General features: G+C 39.1%; 1 protein-coding gene across 1 annotated transcript in view; it reads right to left on the bottom strand.

Moving 5' to 3' along the window:
- The window catches only part of SLC15A5 (solute carrier family 15 member 5), a 73,991-nt gene extending 64,076 nt beyond the window's left edge, over nucleotides 1-9,915 (bottom strand). Inside the window, exons 1-2 of the mRNA XM_016197496.2 lie at nucleotides 9,555-9,915; nucleotides 5,223-5,445 (exon numbers count right to left, since the gene is read on the bottom strand). Of these exons, the coding sequence (XP_016052982.2) occupies nucleotides 5,223-5,445; nucleotides 9,555-9,915 (584 nt within the window). The remainder of the gene's footprint in view (nucleotides 1-5,222; nucleotides 5,446-9,554) is intronic.
- Nucleotides 9,916-16,519: the final 6,604 nt, after the last annotated feature.

Genomic DNA, 16,519 nt, shown 5'->3' with positions numbered 1-16,519 from the left:
TTTTTTCAACAATGCTGTTAAAGAAATGGCAGTCTAATACAGGAAGATCATTGATTTTGGTGAATATACAGTGAGATTAAAGTAAAAGGTATTTTTAATCAAGAAATTTGGGGGAACGTTTCACTCTCTTCCTCTTGCTCTCACTGCCTCTCTTTTAACTGCTCTCATTCTCTTTCTCTCTTTTTTAAATTCTTGAATTAGTACTTGTTAATTATTGTATTATTTTCTTAAAAAATTTTAATTGAATTTATTGGGGTGACATTGGTTCACAAAACCAACAGGTTTCAAGTGTACAACTCAACAGGACAGCATCTGCACGCTGCGGCATTCCCCCATCGCCCCAAGCAGAGTCTCTCTCTGTCCCCACCCCGCCCCCTTTGCCCACCTCCACCCGCCCCACCCCTCTCCCTCTGGCTGGCAGCGCCCTGCTGTCTGTGTCCTTGGGCTATGCATGTAGGATTTTTTGCTTAATCCCTTCACCTTCTTTCATCCAGCACCCCCCCCCCCCCCCCCCCCCGCCTCTCCTCTCTGACAGCTGTCAGTCTGTTCCATGCATCCATGCCTCTGCTTCTATTTTGTTTGTCAGCTTATTTTTTCATTAGATTCCACATATAAGTAAGATCATATGGTCTTTGTTTTTCATTGTTTTCTCTGACTGGCTTTTTTCACTTAGTACAATAATCTCCAGTCCATCCATGCTGTTGCAAAAGGTATGTGTGTATATATATATATATATATATATATATATATATATATATATATATATATAGCCAAGTAGTATTTCTCTGTGTAAATGTCCCACAGCTTTTTTGTCCACTCATCTACTGATGGGCACCCGGGCTGTTTCCAGATCCTGGCTATTGTAAGTAATGTTGCAATGAATATAGGGGTGCCAACACACCCATTTTAACAGTTATTTATGTATCTCATTTTCTGAGTTTAAGACCTTTGAACCATCTCATGTTTACTGATGAACATAAGTCCCTCCTCATGTACCTACCAAACTTAAAAACTACCAAGCAGAGCTTAAGAAAAGGCGGGAGGCAGCAGGACCAGTAAGAAATATAAGGAATTTGTCTTTTTTTCCCCCCTCAATGTTCTTTGGTTTCCACAGTTATATGTTGGAGAAGACTTCTCAGTGAATTTCCTGAGAGCTTACAATTTTGGCAGAGCTAAAGGAGGGGATGCCTGTTGTTATTAGGGTAAGTGAGAAGCATTTGTTAAACTTGGTCAGAGCCCATGCAATTTTGGAAGGTTTAGTGATTTTTTTTTTTAAAGCAATTTATAGGCTATTCTTCATTATGCAACTCAGAGGATATTTTGAGTAACCATGAGTATTACGACTATTCCATGAACTGCTTTGATTTTTGTTGGCTGAAGTGTACCTTATAAATTATGACTTTACTATTGCAGAATGTTTGCACATTCATATTTTGTTGCTTTTCTCAAGGATTATGTAGGATTTCTCAATCGGGTAGATTTTAAAATGTGAAAAGTTACTATGAATCATCAAAATTTCCAAAGCAGTCTGGTTGTACATTAGGGGCATTCACTCAATGTTTAGTTCTATTTCTTTTCAAAGCTATCTCTAGCCTACATTTGGAATCCCCATTCCTTATGTCTCTGGAACTGTTTTCAAAATCCTGAAGCACTTGCTAAAAATGTACATTTCTTAACAATGTTGCCAGAAAATTCTGATTTAAGGGGTTGGGGGTGAGGCTCTCAAACAACACTCAGTGAATATTAAAACTGCTTCTGGAAAAATGCTGTGAGATAATAAAATTTTCCCTCTCGTGTTTCCCTAAGATAAAAGATATTACATTTTAGTAAGTAAGTATTAAAATCAGAACATTTTAATATGAGACAAACATCCAATAGGGTCCATTTGAGTATTAGATATTCAACATTTGTGGAATGGAGTAAGTCTCTAGACTTTTTCAAGACCTTTACCAATGTTATATTTGGCTTTTTAAATCATGTATGATTCACTCTGATAACTGGTTAGCAACAGACTGATACCCAAATGTGATGTAAATTATCAGGTCAAGTAAGTCGAGAAATATGGAAGCAAGGTTTGAAGGTGTGGTAGAATTTTAAATGATGGTCATGAACAGGTTTAATTATCCACCTTCTTTTTTGCTTCCAGAGAAGATTCTGCCAAACAAAATAAAAACTCATAGACACAGAGAACAGACTGACAGCTGTCAGGAGGGAGAGGGTAAGGGGGCTGGGTAAAAAAAAGTGAAAAGAATAAGAAAAACTAAACAAAGCAAAACAAAAAACAACCCTCACAGACAGACAACAGGATGGTGATTACTAGAGGAAAAGGGGGCTTGGGGGAGGTATGAGAGGGTAATGGGGAAATAAATGGTGATGGAAGGAAACTTGGCTTAGGGTGGTGAACACACAATACGATATACAGATGACATATTATAGAATTGTACCCTTGAAACTTATATAATTTTATTAACCAATGTCACCCTAATAAATTCAATTGAGAGGAAAAAAAGATTCTGCACAAGTGTATTTACCTAGATGATCTCCAGTGTGGTGACTCTTAATTGTACACCTCAGATTTTGGAAAATGCTGAAAGAGCCCGGTTCTGATCTGGGTCATGGTGCAAGGATGTTGGCAGATTATTATGCCACTTGATTTTTATGGAGATTCGCTTCATTCTTTCAATGAGGTACAATGCTGAGGAAGATCCAGTACCAGATGGTGATGTTGGCTGGGAGTGGCTTTACTCACCTACATTTGGCAGCTCTCCTAGGAAGTGGTGCTTTCAGTGCCTGAAACTTGCAGTCTACACCATTTAACATGATCACTGGGAAGTTTTAGGTGGTGTAGATACAATGACACATCTCATTAAAGGTCTTGTAACTATGAACATCTGACATCTGTGCTGAAAACAGAACTGGATGAGGCCTTCTAGGGGTTATAGATTCCAGGGGTGTGTTGTTTTTTAAAGATGCTACTGACATTCATTATATTAATCAGGCTTGTAATTTCTAGAGGCTTTTTTCACTCAGAGAAATAGATTACAAGTGAATGGGCTGCCCATTTGAAGGATAGCCCCCTCTTAAATGGGTTTCTCTTTTCTGGAATTTAGACAATGATTTCAGCTGATGGTTTATTTGTCATTTAATAATAATAGTAATCACTATTTTGATTTGAATACCTATAATGTGCTAGGATACTTTATATATAAGCTGTGCAATAGCCCTCCAAGGTATTCCCATTTTGTGGATGAGAGACCTGGGTCTCTGAGAGGTTAAGGAACTTGCTGAAAACCATGAAACTCCTAAGTGACAGAGCCAGGATCTTGCCAGCTGCCTGGCTGCCCAATGGGGTCTCTGTCAGTCTTGCCACCAACCCCTGCTGTATTTACAGGAATAGTTATCATTCATTTCTATAAACTGCAACACACAGCTGTTCTTAAAAAATTACCCTGTAGTTTAGTGTTTAAACTAAACAAATTTTTTTGAGAAGCAGAAACAACCAGATTCGGCCTTTAAGGAGCTTTATACACATTTCAAGGTGCTTTAACTTGAGGTTTTAAAAATGCTGAATGGTTCTTGTTAGAGATTTTAATGAAATTAGGAAAAATAGGTAACCAAATCAAAGTGTATTCATCCTCAATTTGGTCTGGCTCCACACAGCTGCAGAAATTCATTTTTACCCCATTCCCACCCCCCTTTGCAAAGTTCTAAAGCACAAACCCATTGGGAGTCCCCTCCATTTCCCCAGGGAAATATTTCATTCATATAATGTCTCCTTTGTAATCAACACTGAGAAATGTCACTTTGATTAAACACAACTCAATGACTGAGACCACGGTACAATAAATTCTCCAGAGCTATCTTTCAGAACAACTGATTGCTCTCCAGTCTTAATCCTCCAGAGTCTTATTTAATCAAAATGATGTTGCTAATTAAGGATTAAAACTTCCGAATAGAATTTTTTTAAAAAAGGATTTTTCTTTCTCCTTTGGGCAGGTTGAGGAGGCAGAATTTGCTATAAAGAAGTGAAGTGTTCCTTCCACCTTTGGTGAAACTGCATGATTCTCTGACATTTGGACCTAATCCAAAATAGGCCTGAGTGCTTTGTAATATTAATATAATGGGGGGGGGAGAGAGACAGAAAGAGAGAGAGAGAGAGAGAGAGAGGGAGAGAGAGGCTAACTGCCTTGGATAGCTGTATTTACCTAGCTAACGTTTTTTTTCATTTAATTGCTTTATCTTTTGCTAACATTATCCATTGTTAACTTTGGAAAGACAGACTATTTTAGAAAAATGTTGACAACCCATTTCACAGAAAAATGTGAATAAAAGACTTAATGTATCTCAGATCTGTTTGACACCCACTGATGACTAAGGATAAAAACAACAAAATTCTCTATTAAATGCTGACATGCTTTACCTTAAGATCAAAATTTCAGTTTTTAAAATTTTTTTATTTGATAATAAAAATTGGTTCCTTAAAACCACATAAAACTGTACAAGAACTCATTGGAAGAGGCAGAGACCCATAGAGAGGCGGTTTGGTTTTCAGGGAGTACAAACTCTTTTAGATGACGGGGGCACAGTGGATGCAAACAGAGGTACTGGTTGATGGTTTAAAAAACTCTACCATACTTCTGTCCTTATCATTTTCTCTCTTCTTTGCCCTCTGAATGTATAATCCCTGTCAAATTAGTCTAATCCAATAGAATAATAATAATAGCTACCGCTTATTGATCACCTACTGTGTGCCAGGTTCTCTTGGCAATATACCCATTATTACCTCTAATAAAACCCAAGAAGAAGTATTATTATAACCCTTCTGAAATGATTACACTGAAGCTTATAAAGAATAAATGGCTTGACCGAGGTCAGGCAGTTGTGTTAAATGGAGGTGAGACATCCCCCCAGGCCTGCTTGATTCCAAAGCCACATTGTATTCAAGATGTGAAGCCAATTTACACTTGTGTACTTATTAGAGGATTCGTTTATCAGTGTTTCCAGAAAGTGCTGGTAAGTTGAGTTGCTCTTAACCGGGCTCAGGTTCCTGCTGTTAGTGACTGAGTCACTGTCACCGGCATGGTCACACTGTGAACTCCCTACCCCAACCGATGGGAAGACTGAGCTCCCGTCAGAATGGCACCACAGAGCAAACAATGAGGAACCCCCAGAGGGAGAGGAATGCCCTCAACCTTGTTTCTGTCCCAACCTGTGCTACTCACCAGTTCAAACAAGACATTGGTTTCTGTGGGCCATGCTCCTGGAGGCTGCAAGCGCCCAGAGGGCAGGCGATGGCCCTGACTCCTCCCGCGCCCAGGCCCAGGGCCAGCAGCGCTGCGTGAAACAGCCCGGCCCGCGCCTCCGCTGGCATGCTGTGGGGCCCGTGGCCGCGGGCTGTGTAGAAATCTCCCAAGGGGAAAGCAACGGCAGATAACAAGGCAGTGTCTGTAGACAGGGGTGGGGGGAAGAACAGCTACAGCATAAACCAATCGAATCACCAAGTCGCGTCATAAGTAAGGTTTTACCTCCAAAAGCACCAGCATTATGTGATTGTCTTATTAGAATATCTCTTAACCATTGTCATTCTGGAGATAGCATGATTTTTCTACATGAGAAAATTTCCTTCAATGTGTATTTTAACTAATCCAGAGTCCTTGTTTTTCCCCCCTTAAGCTTGAACTATCTTTTTTCTCAGAATGTATAAGCAAATCATGCCCATTTTAACAAAATTAAAACAATTTAGAAATACATAACGTGAGAAACTAAAGATGCCTGTAATCTTACCCTCAGAGAAACCACTGTTAATAACGGTTATTTGTTCTTAATCAATAGAGTGATAAAAATGTGATGATCTCAGACATCTCAGAAGCCTGTTAAGCAAAACGTTTTAAGAATAATATTATTATAGTTAGAGAACATAGCCTCTCTTTTCCTTTTCTACTTCTGTTGTTACTTTTAATGGCCTTCTTTCTGTCATTTCTCTCACAGTGGGCTGGAGCCTTCTTTGCTGCACACGGAGGGGGGTGAGGTGGGCGATGCAGTTAAGCAGGAAGGGAGGGGAGGAAAGAGTGACCGTGGAGGGCTGAGGATTGCTCGCAGGGGCCACACCTGAAGACTTTCCTTGTCTAATAGAAATTACGATTCACTTCCATATTTTGCTAAACTTTTTATAGCTTGCAAAAACATTTTTGTGTACTATATTGCTTCCTCTTGGAAAAACTTCGTGATGTCAGAGGATAGATTTTCTTATTCTAATTTTTCAGAAAGAAAGAAAGAAGAAAGAAAGAGAGAGAGAGAAAGAAGGAAGGAAGGAAGGAAGGGAGGGAGGGAGGGAGGGAGGGAGGGAGGGAGGGAGGAAGGAAGGTTCAGTGAGGTTAAGTGACTTACTCAGTGCTACTAAGTAAACTCAGGTGTAGTCTCCCTTTTCTTGGAATTCCTGTCTTCAAGTGGTCAAATCATTAAAAATTAAAAAAAATCAATTTGATTAGCAAAAAATGGCATCTGCATGTTAGCTTTTGTCCCCCATTTGATTAATTTGGCATTCATATTTTTGGTATAAATTTTGTATGGTTAGTTTTCTCAATTAGGCTACAAGCTCCTTTAATGCAAAAAGTGGTTCTAACGATTCGGTGGCTTTCACCATGTGAAGGATATATTCATGCAATAGTTGTTTGGTAACAGGTTGATTTATCATGAGGGTAGGCCCTTTTAACTACTGAGCTTGAAATATTTCCTATCAAGGTTAGCCTACATCAAACCAACTGCTCTCTCTCCCTGCCACTCAGTGCTCGTCTCTGGAAGGCTGAAGTGAGGCCTGGCCAGGCTAAGTTTCTCCAAAGAGAATGGGTGGAGGAATTGCTTCCTGCAGCAACCATTTATGTCAAGACAAAGAACTGTTAGTTGTTCCTTTGTGTGAGAAAGGCACTTCCATCTTTTAAGATTATGTCATCATATACTGATTTCATTAGATCAAAATTTTATTTCTATATGCTACAAAATTGATGTAACTAAAAGCCTATGGTGCAGGCTACTGTGCACTGCATACTCCGCACGCCGGGACTTGGTGGTTTTGTGTAAAGCAGCAGGATGTGTCATATCCCCTGTGAGGTGGGGACTGAGAGACTGGCTCTTCTCTTGAGAAGCTGAGTCCAAGACAGGGCAGACATGCAGGTGGGCAGTTATATCGTGAGGTGGTAAATGCGATCATATAGGTATGATCAGAGTGTGGTTGAGCGCAGAGAAGTGAGCAATAAACAGTACATGGGACATGAAGGAAGAGCAGTTTTCAAGTCTTGAATATGGGATGGAAAGATAAAGGAAGGCTGACAATTTTGGGCATAGGAAAGAGCATGTGTAAGATTAGAAAAGCAGGAAGTAGGCAAGGGGGAGTTTAGGGTGGTTGTGATATAGAGGTAAATTCAAGACAGACTGTAAGGGTTCTTATGTACAAAATTGGATTTTAGTTTTTAGATAATAGAGCCAATATATAGTGAATGTTACCGGTGGAAAGGTATATGGACTAGAGTCACAGTGATAGCTGAGCCCAGTAAATAAGCCATTGTGATGGTCAATGAAAGAAAACTGCCTCTCTGAGCTATGGTTTTAGCAATTCAGACAGAAGATACATTTTTGATAGAACCTCTGATACTTAGTGACTGGTTGGAAATTGTTGGCAGCTGTGAGTGATAGACACAGGAAATAACTTTTAGTAAAAATAAATAAATAAATGAATGGACATGGAGTTTGATTTAGGTGTTTTGATTGCTAAATTGCAAAGTTTGAGGCTCAGTCCTACTCTGATGATTTGCATAGGAATTTAGACTAATAGAAATGACCATGTTTTGTTTTTTTTTTTAAACATATCGTTATTGATTTCAAAGAGAGGGAAGGAAGAGGGAGAGAGAGAAACATCAATGGTAAGAGAGTCATTGATCGGCTCCCCAGCCCACAACCCGGGCATGTGCCCTGACCGGGAATCGAACCCCGATCTCCTGGATCCTAGGTCAATGCTCAACGGCTGAGCCACGCCCGGCCAGGCAGAAATGACCATCTTAAGAAGTTACCAAATGCTACTGATATGGCCTATTACCAAGTTAAGAGTAAATCATTCAGGCCCTTGCTTAAATGTCTTCTTATCAGAAAGCATTCCCTGATACAGAATAGCATCCTGTGACTATCTAGTCTCTCCTGTGCCCTTACCCAGCGTATTTTTCATCGTGACACTCGTTAACACCTGGCATAGTATCTATTTACATATTTCTCTCTCCCTGCACCAGAAAGTCTACTTGGGCAGAGAAGAGACTGCTTTCTTCTCTGTTGCATTTCCAGATTCTAGAACAATGCCTGGGTTGGAGTAGTCAATGAGAAGTATTTGTTGAACGGTGAATGAATATTTGCCATGCAGTGACTTAGATTTTATTTCACAGACTGAAGCAGCGAAGAAGCTTATGAGTTTGTGTCACACTCTAATCCACTCAGCGAGTGGTACTTTGCCACCTGCCTGAGACCGGGAGATGTTGCATATCTGACACCCATCCCTTCCTCATTCGCCTCTCCCACTGTGCCCCAAACCTGCATTTCTGCCGCACTTCTCTATATCGCTGAATAGCATACGCGCCACCTTCCTAAGCTCCTCAACTCAGGAGCTTGGAGCTGATTTTTGTTCCTCCGTCGTATTTATGTCCTAATTTAGTTGCCTAGTTTTTGTTTTTTTCACGGCCTCTCCTGGGTTGACACTTCTCTGTTGGCTAGACCACCCTCCTGAGATTTTCTGGTTTCTCTCTATTTAACCTCTCACTGTGCTGGACCATCCTATTTATTGAAGAAAAGCATTCCCCAGATGCTTTCCTCAGATCGTCAGTGAGTCCTTGTTGTCTAGAACAATTCGAACCTTTCAGTCTAAAATTCCAGACTGTTTATCAACTTGTTCACTTTACCTCAAACAATCCTGGTACTTCCCCAACATTTCTTGTTACTTCCAAAAGTTTAGATACATTTATTTTTTTCTATGTAAAGAGGTACAGTGTAGGGTTTGAATTCATTCAATTTTTTTTAGCATACAGCCGTATTTCATGATATAGAAAACACATCTTTGTGTGCAATCTTAATTATTACCTGACTAATTAAAAGACCACCATTTGATGGAAATATTTCTCAATTACTCTACATGAACTTCAAAGACTTTCTTAGCATATTTCATCTCAGTTATGAAGTAAATGAACTTCAAGTTTCATACAGCATTTGTCATGAATTTGGACCTGGGATAGGAGCAGGTGAAGGAGGTGTTCTAAGGACTACGAAAGACAGAAATGTAAAGAGGTAATTATTATAAAACATAGTCAGTGCAACGACATAGGTATCAAAGCACCCTCCAACACACACGCTTCCCAGCATCGCTCAAATAATACAGGAGAGGAAATAAATCGAAACAGCATTCTTCCTTCATTAATCACACTTTACCCTAAGAGCAAGGTAGAAATAATATAAACTAAAAATTCCAACGACAAGCCATTCAATTAAGTTGCAAAACAATCCAGTCAGGAGAGGACACTCACCTAGAAAATGCAGAAATAAGCAAGAATATACCAGTTTGCTTCTTCCTAGACAGACATCAGCAAACCATCCCGCAAACACAGGGCTGAGTATCGAGGTTCCGATAAAGCACAAGTTCAGAATGGCTGCCTGGTGGCTGTGGTGGCCAAGCTGGGCAGTGCAAAAGGGGATCACGTTGCAGACGACTTCGAAGAAAGTGAACCTCTCACACAGCTCCACCAGAAGCCAGCAGACCCCAACACGAATTTTTTTCACAGAGTTTGATGAAGAGAAGCAACCAAGACATCTTATATTTTCCCCCTTCTCAATACCGTGATTTAAGGGGGATTTCTCCTCCGTTATGTTAAAGTCTACAACAGACATGACTACCCTCCTTGACTATGACTTATGTCAGTGGTTTGAACTTGGTGATTTTTTTTACCTCTACCTCGCTAATGAAAAAAATGAATGAGATCTTTGCTTTGAATTTCACAACTCCACGCTGAAGTTTCATAGGTTTTTTGCACACTGATGTTGTTCGTTTTGATGACCCAGGCACACAGGAGAGGAGACATGAGTGTTTAATGTTCATGGTGGCCCCGGGTAGCCAGATCTGATTTGTTTGTCTAATTACTCAGAGGCTAAATTAGGCTCTCCCTCCAAAGTTATATCGAATTCCCTGAATCCAGTTGCATACATGTGGAAACTCATCTGCCTCGCGCTGATAAAGGTTTAAATACTGAGGCAGAAGCAGCAGCTTTTCTGGAGAATTTGAGCACTAGATCAAGAAATAATTTGAATCTAATAATTTCTGATACTTTAATTAAACAAGCCAGAACAGAGCCAGGAGATAAAGCGCGAAAGGAAATCTGCTTTGAGGGGGCAGGATACCTTATCATTATTACATTTCTTGTTATTTTTGGTTGGATTTCCGATAAGAAAGCTAATTAGGTAACAAAAGTGCTAGTACATTTAGGTAACAAGCAGAGTTTGCAAGAAAGTAATTTAAGTGCACTAATGAAAGGAGAAAATATTAAACAAAAATCCCTCTTCCTTTAAGTTGACCCCATGCTTGTAGAGCAGCCTCTCGGAGGAAATCAGAATCAAAAGGCGCTATTTGACTCCTTATTACTAGTCAGCAGCAGGGGTGCAGCAACCATCCTACACACGCTTTGGGGAATATTGGATCTGGTATCACCCTGACCCTCCAGCTGGGTGAATGGATGCTAGCATTCTATTTTGGAAAGCAGGAGGGCACCAATTAAGCTAAAAAAGCAGCAGTAAAAGAGAACACTTTAACATTCAGGGGTTTAGCTGCAAGGACATACAAAGACAAGGCAATGGAACCATTGGGTCAAAGTCATAATAATTCAACACATAGGGAGTGAGGATAGAAATGTTATTTTCATGTTGGAGTCAAAAGCAAAAGACTGATAAGGGCTTTGGCTCTGATTCTTATCTTTTGACCTGAAAGATTGGGAGCAAAACACTTTGTTTTGACCCCTGCTAATAGTCTCATTGTAATGGTAGCTATTTTCATCTGCTCAGCATCACTTCCCCCTCTTTGGTAACAATGCCCTATTTTTCCTTTGTGTAGAGTGATAATGCAATTTATTATCCAAACTTCGACACTTTTGTGAGTAAAAGTGATGCTATTTATAGTTATTCCTGAAAAACAGTTATAAATTGGGTCTGTCTAGGGCAAACGCCAACATGTGGTCATCCTACCTTTGGGGAATGAATTGCATCTATGACATGAGATCCTGGTGGGGCTATTAATCAGGGTATCTCTTTTCTTCTGGCCAAGGAGATTAGCACATGGTCAAAGACAGTCCTTTCACTTTTTCTCCCCAGGAACTTTAATTCCGAGTGGAGGACTCAAGACGGTCATGGTGGAAACTGAGTCATTAGATGGCAGTGCCCAGAAAGGAATTGCCCAGGAGGCTCTGATGGGGAATTCAGTGCCTCCTTGGTTCTTGTCTTCCAGGAGGCAGGATTAGTTTTTCCTTCTGTAAAGGCCTCAATTTCCAATCAACTTTGATTTGATTAAGTTAGCCACATTTGGTTTCTGTGGCTTACAAAGAACCTAAATGACACTTTATGTTTGCCCCAGATGCCAGAGAGAGTTTTTCTGTAGCTGACAAAGAACTCTCGGAATGTTGTTTCACAGCCTGAGCTGCCCCTCCCAGGGCCTGGTGATGGTTATGTGAGAATTCTTGGCTCCTCTGTGTTTCCTTGCTCACAAACAGGCCACACAGGTGGTGGGAACCTGTGGTTTGGGGGTGGTTGAGTTAGGGAGAGAAGCAGCATTTGCTGAATAGAGTTAAAGCAAGAGGGAAAACACCTCTTTCTTACTGGTATTTCTCAATACCAAGCTCAGAATGAGCTTAAAAGACAAATACCAACTCCACTTGAGAGCACTTGGCAGGGAATATTGAATGTCATCATCTTGATCAGCAAGTTTGAGCCGTTGGGTGGGGCCTTACGCATACTTTAGTTTTATGCAACTCTCCCCACCTCCAGGCTTATTTTCTCTTCCTCTCCTTCCACCTCGTGACCCCCCTGAATAAAGTGATGTTTTTCCTTAATTTTAGAGGCAATGTATGTACATTAGATACAATTTGGAAAATATCTAAAGATAGATATAAAAGAGAAAAAACAAACAGTGAAAGTTTTTGGAGCATTCGTTTCGATGTTTTTCCTTCCATGATTATTTTTTTTAGTAGGTTTTAAGTATCTAAATTATATAATTATGTACAATTACTGTACAATACATTTTCTACTCCTTTTGCAGGTAATGTTATAAGCACTTTAACATACCATTATGCGCTCTCTGTAAACATACATTTTTATGGTTGTATTAATAGACACATCATTCACTTAACTATTTCTCCACTGTTGGTAACATTTGTGTCAGATTAGTTATAAGTAATTTTTCTTTAACTTTTGACCATGAAGCCACATTGAAAAGAAAACACACCTTTATCAACAATGCTGGAATGAATATTTGCACACAAAGCTTTGCCCACGCCCACATTATATTTTTAGGCTAGTTGTTCAGAAACAATTTTACTGAGTTAAAGTGTGGGAAAGGTTTTAGGTGTGTTAATACATAATGTCAAATTACACTACAAACTTCAGACTTTCTTTTTTAATTGAGAAGTCCATATTGTTTTTGAAAGCAGAGATACACTTAACAGAGAGCATGCTCTCTAAAATACAGAACATGTTACTCTCAAAGGACCTAAAGAGGTTGTTTTTACTGGTTCAGAGCAGGAGCAGATTCAGAAGGCCTGGCTCAGGGAGCTGCAGGCATGTGGAAAAGAAATGAGTGATGACGCTGAAAAGAAAAGAAAAAGCCAGATCACAAATGGCTCCATAAGACAGAATTTGGATTGGTTCTGGAAGTTATTCCTCTTTTATATGCTGGACCTGTCCAAATAAATTGAATTTCTACAATAAAGCAGGGTGTAAAGGACTCAAGTCTTTCATAACAAATCATTTTTTTTGACTCAAGATCAGAAGTGTGAGCACTAGTTAAGAGGTATTGACAAGACAATAGTCCTTAGCTACTTGTTTTACTACCACCGTCACCTCGAGTACTCGCGTAGCAATCTACACAAAAATGAATAATAACAAGAAGCACCAGGATTTGGAAGAAAATTGGAGGCAGGATTTTTAGGACTCATTGGAAGAAGGACATCAAAGATGATGTCCAGGTTTCCAGTACAGACATCACGGTGGACAGTGGTGATATTCAGAACAAAGGCACCGATCTGGGGTAAAGTAAGAGGATTTTGCTGTTTGACATCCTGAGTTTGAGACACCTCTGGCATATGCAATAGATGATAAAAGGGGAATCAAATTCCCTTCCTTTGTGTGTGGGAAGAGTTACTTCTTGTTTGAGTGCAGGTGAAGCATAACCTTCAATGACACTTTGTGTGACAATGTTAAACATTTTCAAGGCAGAGGCAGCTTAGAAGATTACTATTTAATCACTCCTACTGAATGGCATTAGAATTTCATAAGAAATTATGGGGACACTGTGCCGATCCTGTGCAAAGCACCTAGAGAAGGCTGTAGGAAACTATAGTCAAGGCTAACCCTAAACTGTAGAACAACAATAAACTTTTTTGAGAAAAAGTTTTTATTAAAATAAGACAATTTAGTTGTTTTGAAAATAATCACAAAATGCGGATCTGATTCAATTTTAATTTGAACATCTTAGAGTCACTTTCTTCTTTATTTCTTAAACTAAACACTTTAGCTGTGACTTTAACAATAGATTACATTTTCAGAAAAGAAAAGCAAGTATTTGGATCACATGCTATGTTAATGTGAAGGTAAAATTATTTCCTTGTCACTCATTTAAGATTTGGGTTTTGCCTGCACCAATTTTAGGGAAGATATATAGGAGGAAATAACTAACCTCTATAGTACTGGCCTTAAAATGTTGATGACTACGAAGCTTCCACTTTTAAACCAACCGTTTCTTTCTACTCTGATCTTGACCATTGTAGAGACATGTTTTGAAGGAATGGTGTCTTCCTTAAGAAAGGTCTCTTACCATAGGGTTGGAGATGGTAGATATAGAGGTAGAATGATGGCACCTGATTTAAAAAACTCATAATTTTAGACCAACCATCCCTTAATTTCAAAATGATACAATCTTAGATATGAAAGAAGGCATTTTGGACAAATCCCTTGTTTTATGGTGTTTTACAACTGAAGGTCTGAGAACTGAGATGATTGGTCTAAGCTAACTTAGCTAATTAATAGCTTGTTTTGCAATAAAATGTATGCCCCTTTGTTGCCAGTCCAATTTTGTTTCTAAAACACTGTAGTTGGGTAAAAATCTGTCTTAGAGCTTTTAAGTTTGCGTATCTTGAAACTTAGAAATTAACCCAGATGAAGAGAGCTTATGCTTAATCAAATCCATAATATTGTAGAAGTGTTTTTAGACTCAGTTCTTCCCTTATCTCCACAAATTTGTACACTGAACTTAACTCATTAGGACCTCAGCTATCTTATATAGTGAATAAGGACTTTAGATTGGATGATATTTATGGCCCTTTCTAGCTTTCTGATTCTAGTGTTCCTTCCTAAAGACCCTGAAAATTTACAAGAAATATATCCTCTTCATAGTAGTAATAGAATTGTCTTCTTATAAATTTTGTTTTTTTGTCTATGTAAACTGCACGGAGGGCGTAAGATTTAAGTGTTTTAAAAGTTGCAATTACCGTGGTTAGGGCTAGATTTCTATCTATGCATTACTATCCTTGCAGATCCAATAGGAGAGGTAGGGAAGGAAGGAAACAGAGCAAGAGCTCCTGTATTATTCTCCCTCCCTGGACCCCAGAGTTAAAAAATTATTCCTGGCCTTTCAAAATGTATACAGGGGGAAAAACACAAAATTTAAAAAATATATATGGTTATAAATAGCACTTTGGTTCTGATTTCATTGTTTCTTCAAACTCTGCAAATTTTATTCTGGGGACGTTATTCAAACACATGTAATTACCTAAGCTAAGCAGTTTTTCATATTTTCAAGGCTCTTGCATTATTGCACCTGTACTATGGTTTTATAATTCAGTAGTAATGGAACAGCAATTATTTTTCATGATGCATGTACATTTTTATATCAGATTGTTGGCAGATATTCTTTATGATGATGTCGTTTTCACTAATGAGGAAATTGGAGTGAGTTATCTCAGGATGAGATGTCTTTTTCTGACTCATTTCTTAGCTCCTGACTTGTATTTTAGAAAAGTTTTTGTATTGTAAAACAGCATAATCAAATGTGGACAAGGTTATCTCTGAATCCATGGCAGGCCGGGGGAGTGGTGAACTATTTTATAGGCCTAGTAAGACCCTGTCTGTCTCATTCATGTGATGGATTCTGATATTAAACATATATATGCATCTATGTATAAATTTAGATTGTAAAATTCCGAGAGAATAAAGACCAGACTTTTAAGTTTTTCGTACTGCTCTGCCCAGTATAAGTCCTCAAATGACAGACTATTACTCTAAGGTTTGGCATAGGACAAGAGAACAGAGGGTTGGCATGATTTTCCAATGAACTCCGGCATCAAATCAACTCAATCCAATTTAGGACTATTAAAAATTCAACATTTATTGAGCACCTTTTGTCTGTCAGGCACTCTGCTTGGTGCTAAGGATTCAGTGGTGAATGAGGTCTGATCTTTAACTTTCAATTTCCTCCAATAAATATATTATGTATTTTAGATATGCCATATACATCTAACTGTGATAAGATTACTTCATTCATTCAAGAAATATTTATTTGTTCTGTGCTAGAAAACTATAATAAGAAGGACCCAGGTTTGGATTTCAAGGAATTCATAGTCTGATGGTAAGACTGAAATAAAAATACAATTAGAAACAGTGACAATTGTTCTCGTAGAAGTACCCACAGGGCACTCTGGGATAACAGCTGAAGTGCACCTTAATGAGACTGTACAGAAAAGATTTTCTGGAGGAGGTAATGCCTGAGTGAAATCTCGAGGAGCAAAGGGTTTTCCAGGCCAAGAAGGAAGGGAGGTGCATTCTGGGAAGAGGGAGAAGTGGGCCACAGGCAATGATGTGTGAAACCAAAAAGAGAGCTTGAGAACTGCAGGTATTTTGTTATACTAGAGCACACTGTAAAGAGGGGTGGTGAGAGAAAAGCTAGACGGGGCAAAAGTATGGAGAGTCTTGTGTTGGGATAGAGTTTAGATTTTATTCTGAACTCAGTAGAAAGTTATCAGAAGTGTTCCACTGTGAATTGATGGAGTACCAACTATATTCTAAGAGCAATGAGAAGCATTTTTCTAGAAGCAATGGGAGGAATGGCTGGAAGGCCAATGGAACTGGCTAGTATAGAAGTAATATGCTGATTGGTTGGAATGGGGCAGGTATACTGGCCAGAGGGGGATGTATAAAACGTGACTTAATCCCTCCTCCCCCACGTCCCTTCTACACACAT

Source organism: Miniopterus natalensis, chromosome 2, assembly GCF_054644295.1.
Source record: "Miniopterus natalensis isolate mMinNat1 chromosome 2, mMinNat1.hap1, whole genome shotgun sequence".
Taxonomy (NCBI): domain Eukaryota; kingdom Metazoa; phylum Chordata; class Mammalia; order Chiroptera; family Miniopteridae; genus Miniopterus; species Miniopterus natalensis.
Note: the sequence above shows the minus strand (reverse complement) of the source record. Positions and strands in the feature narration are given on the sequence as shown.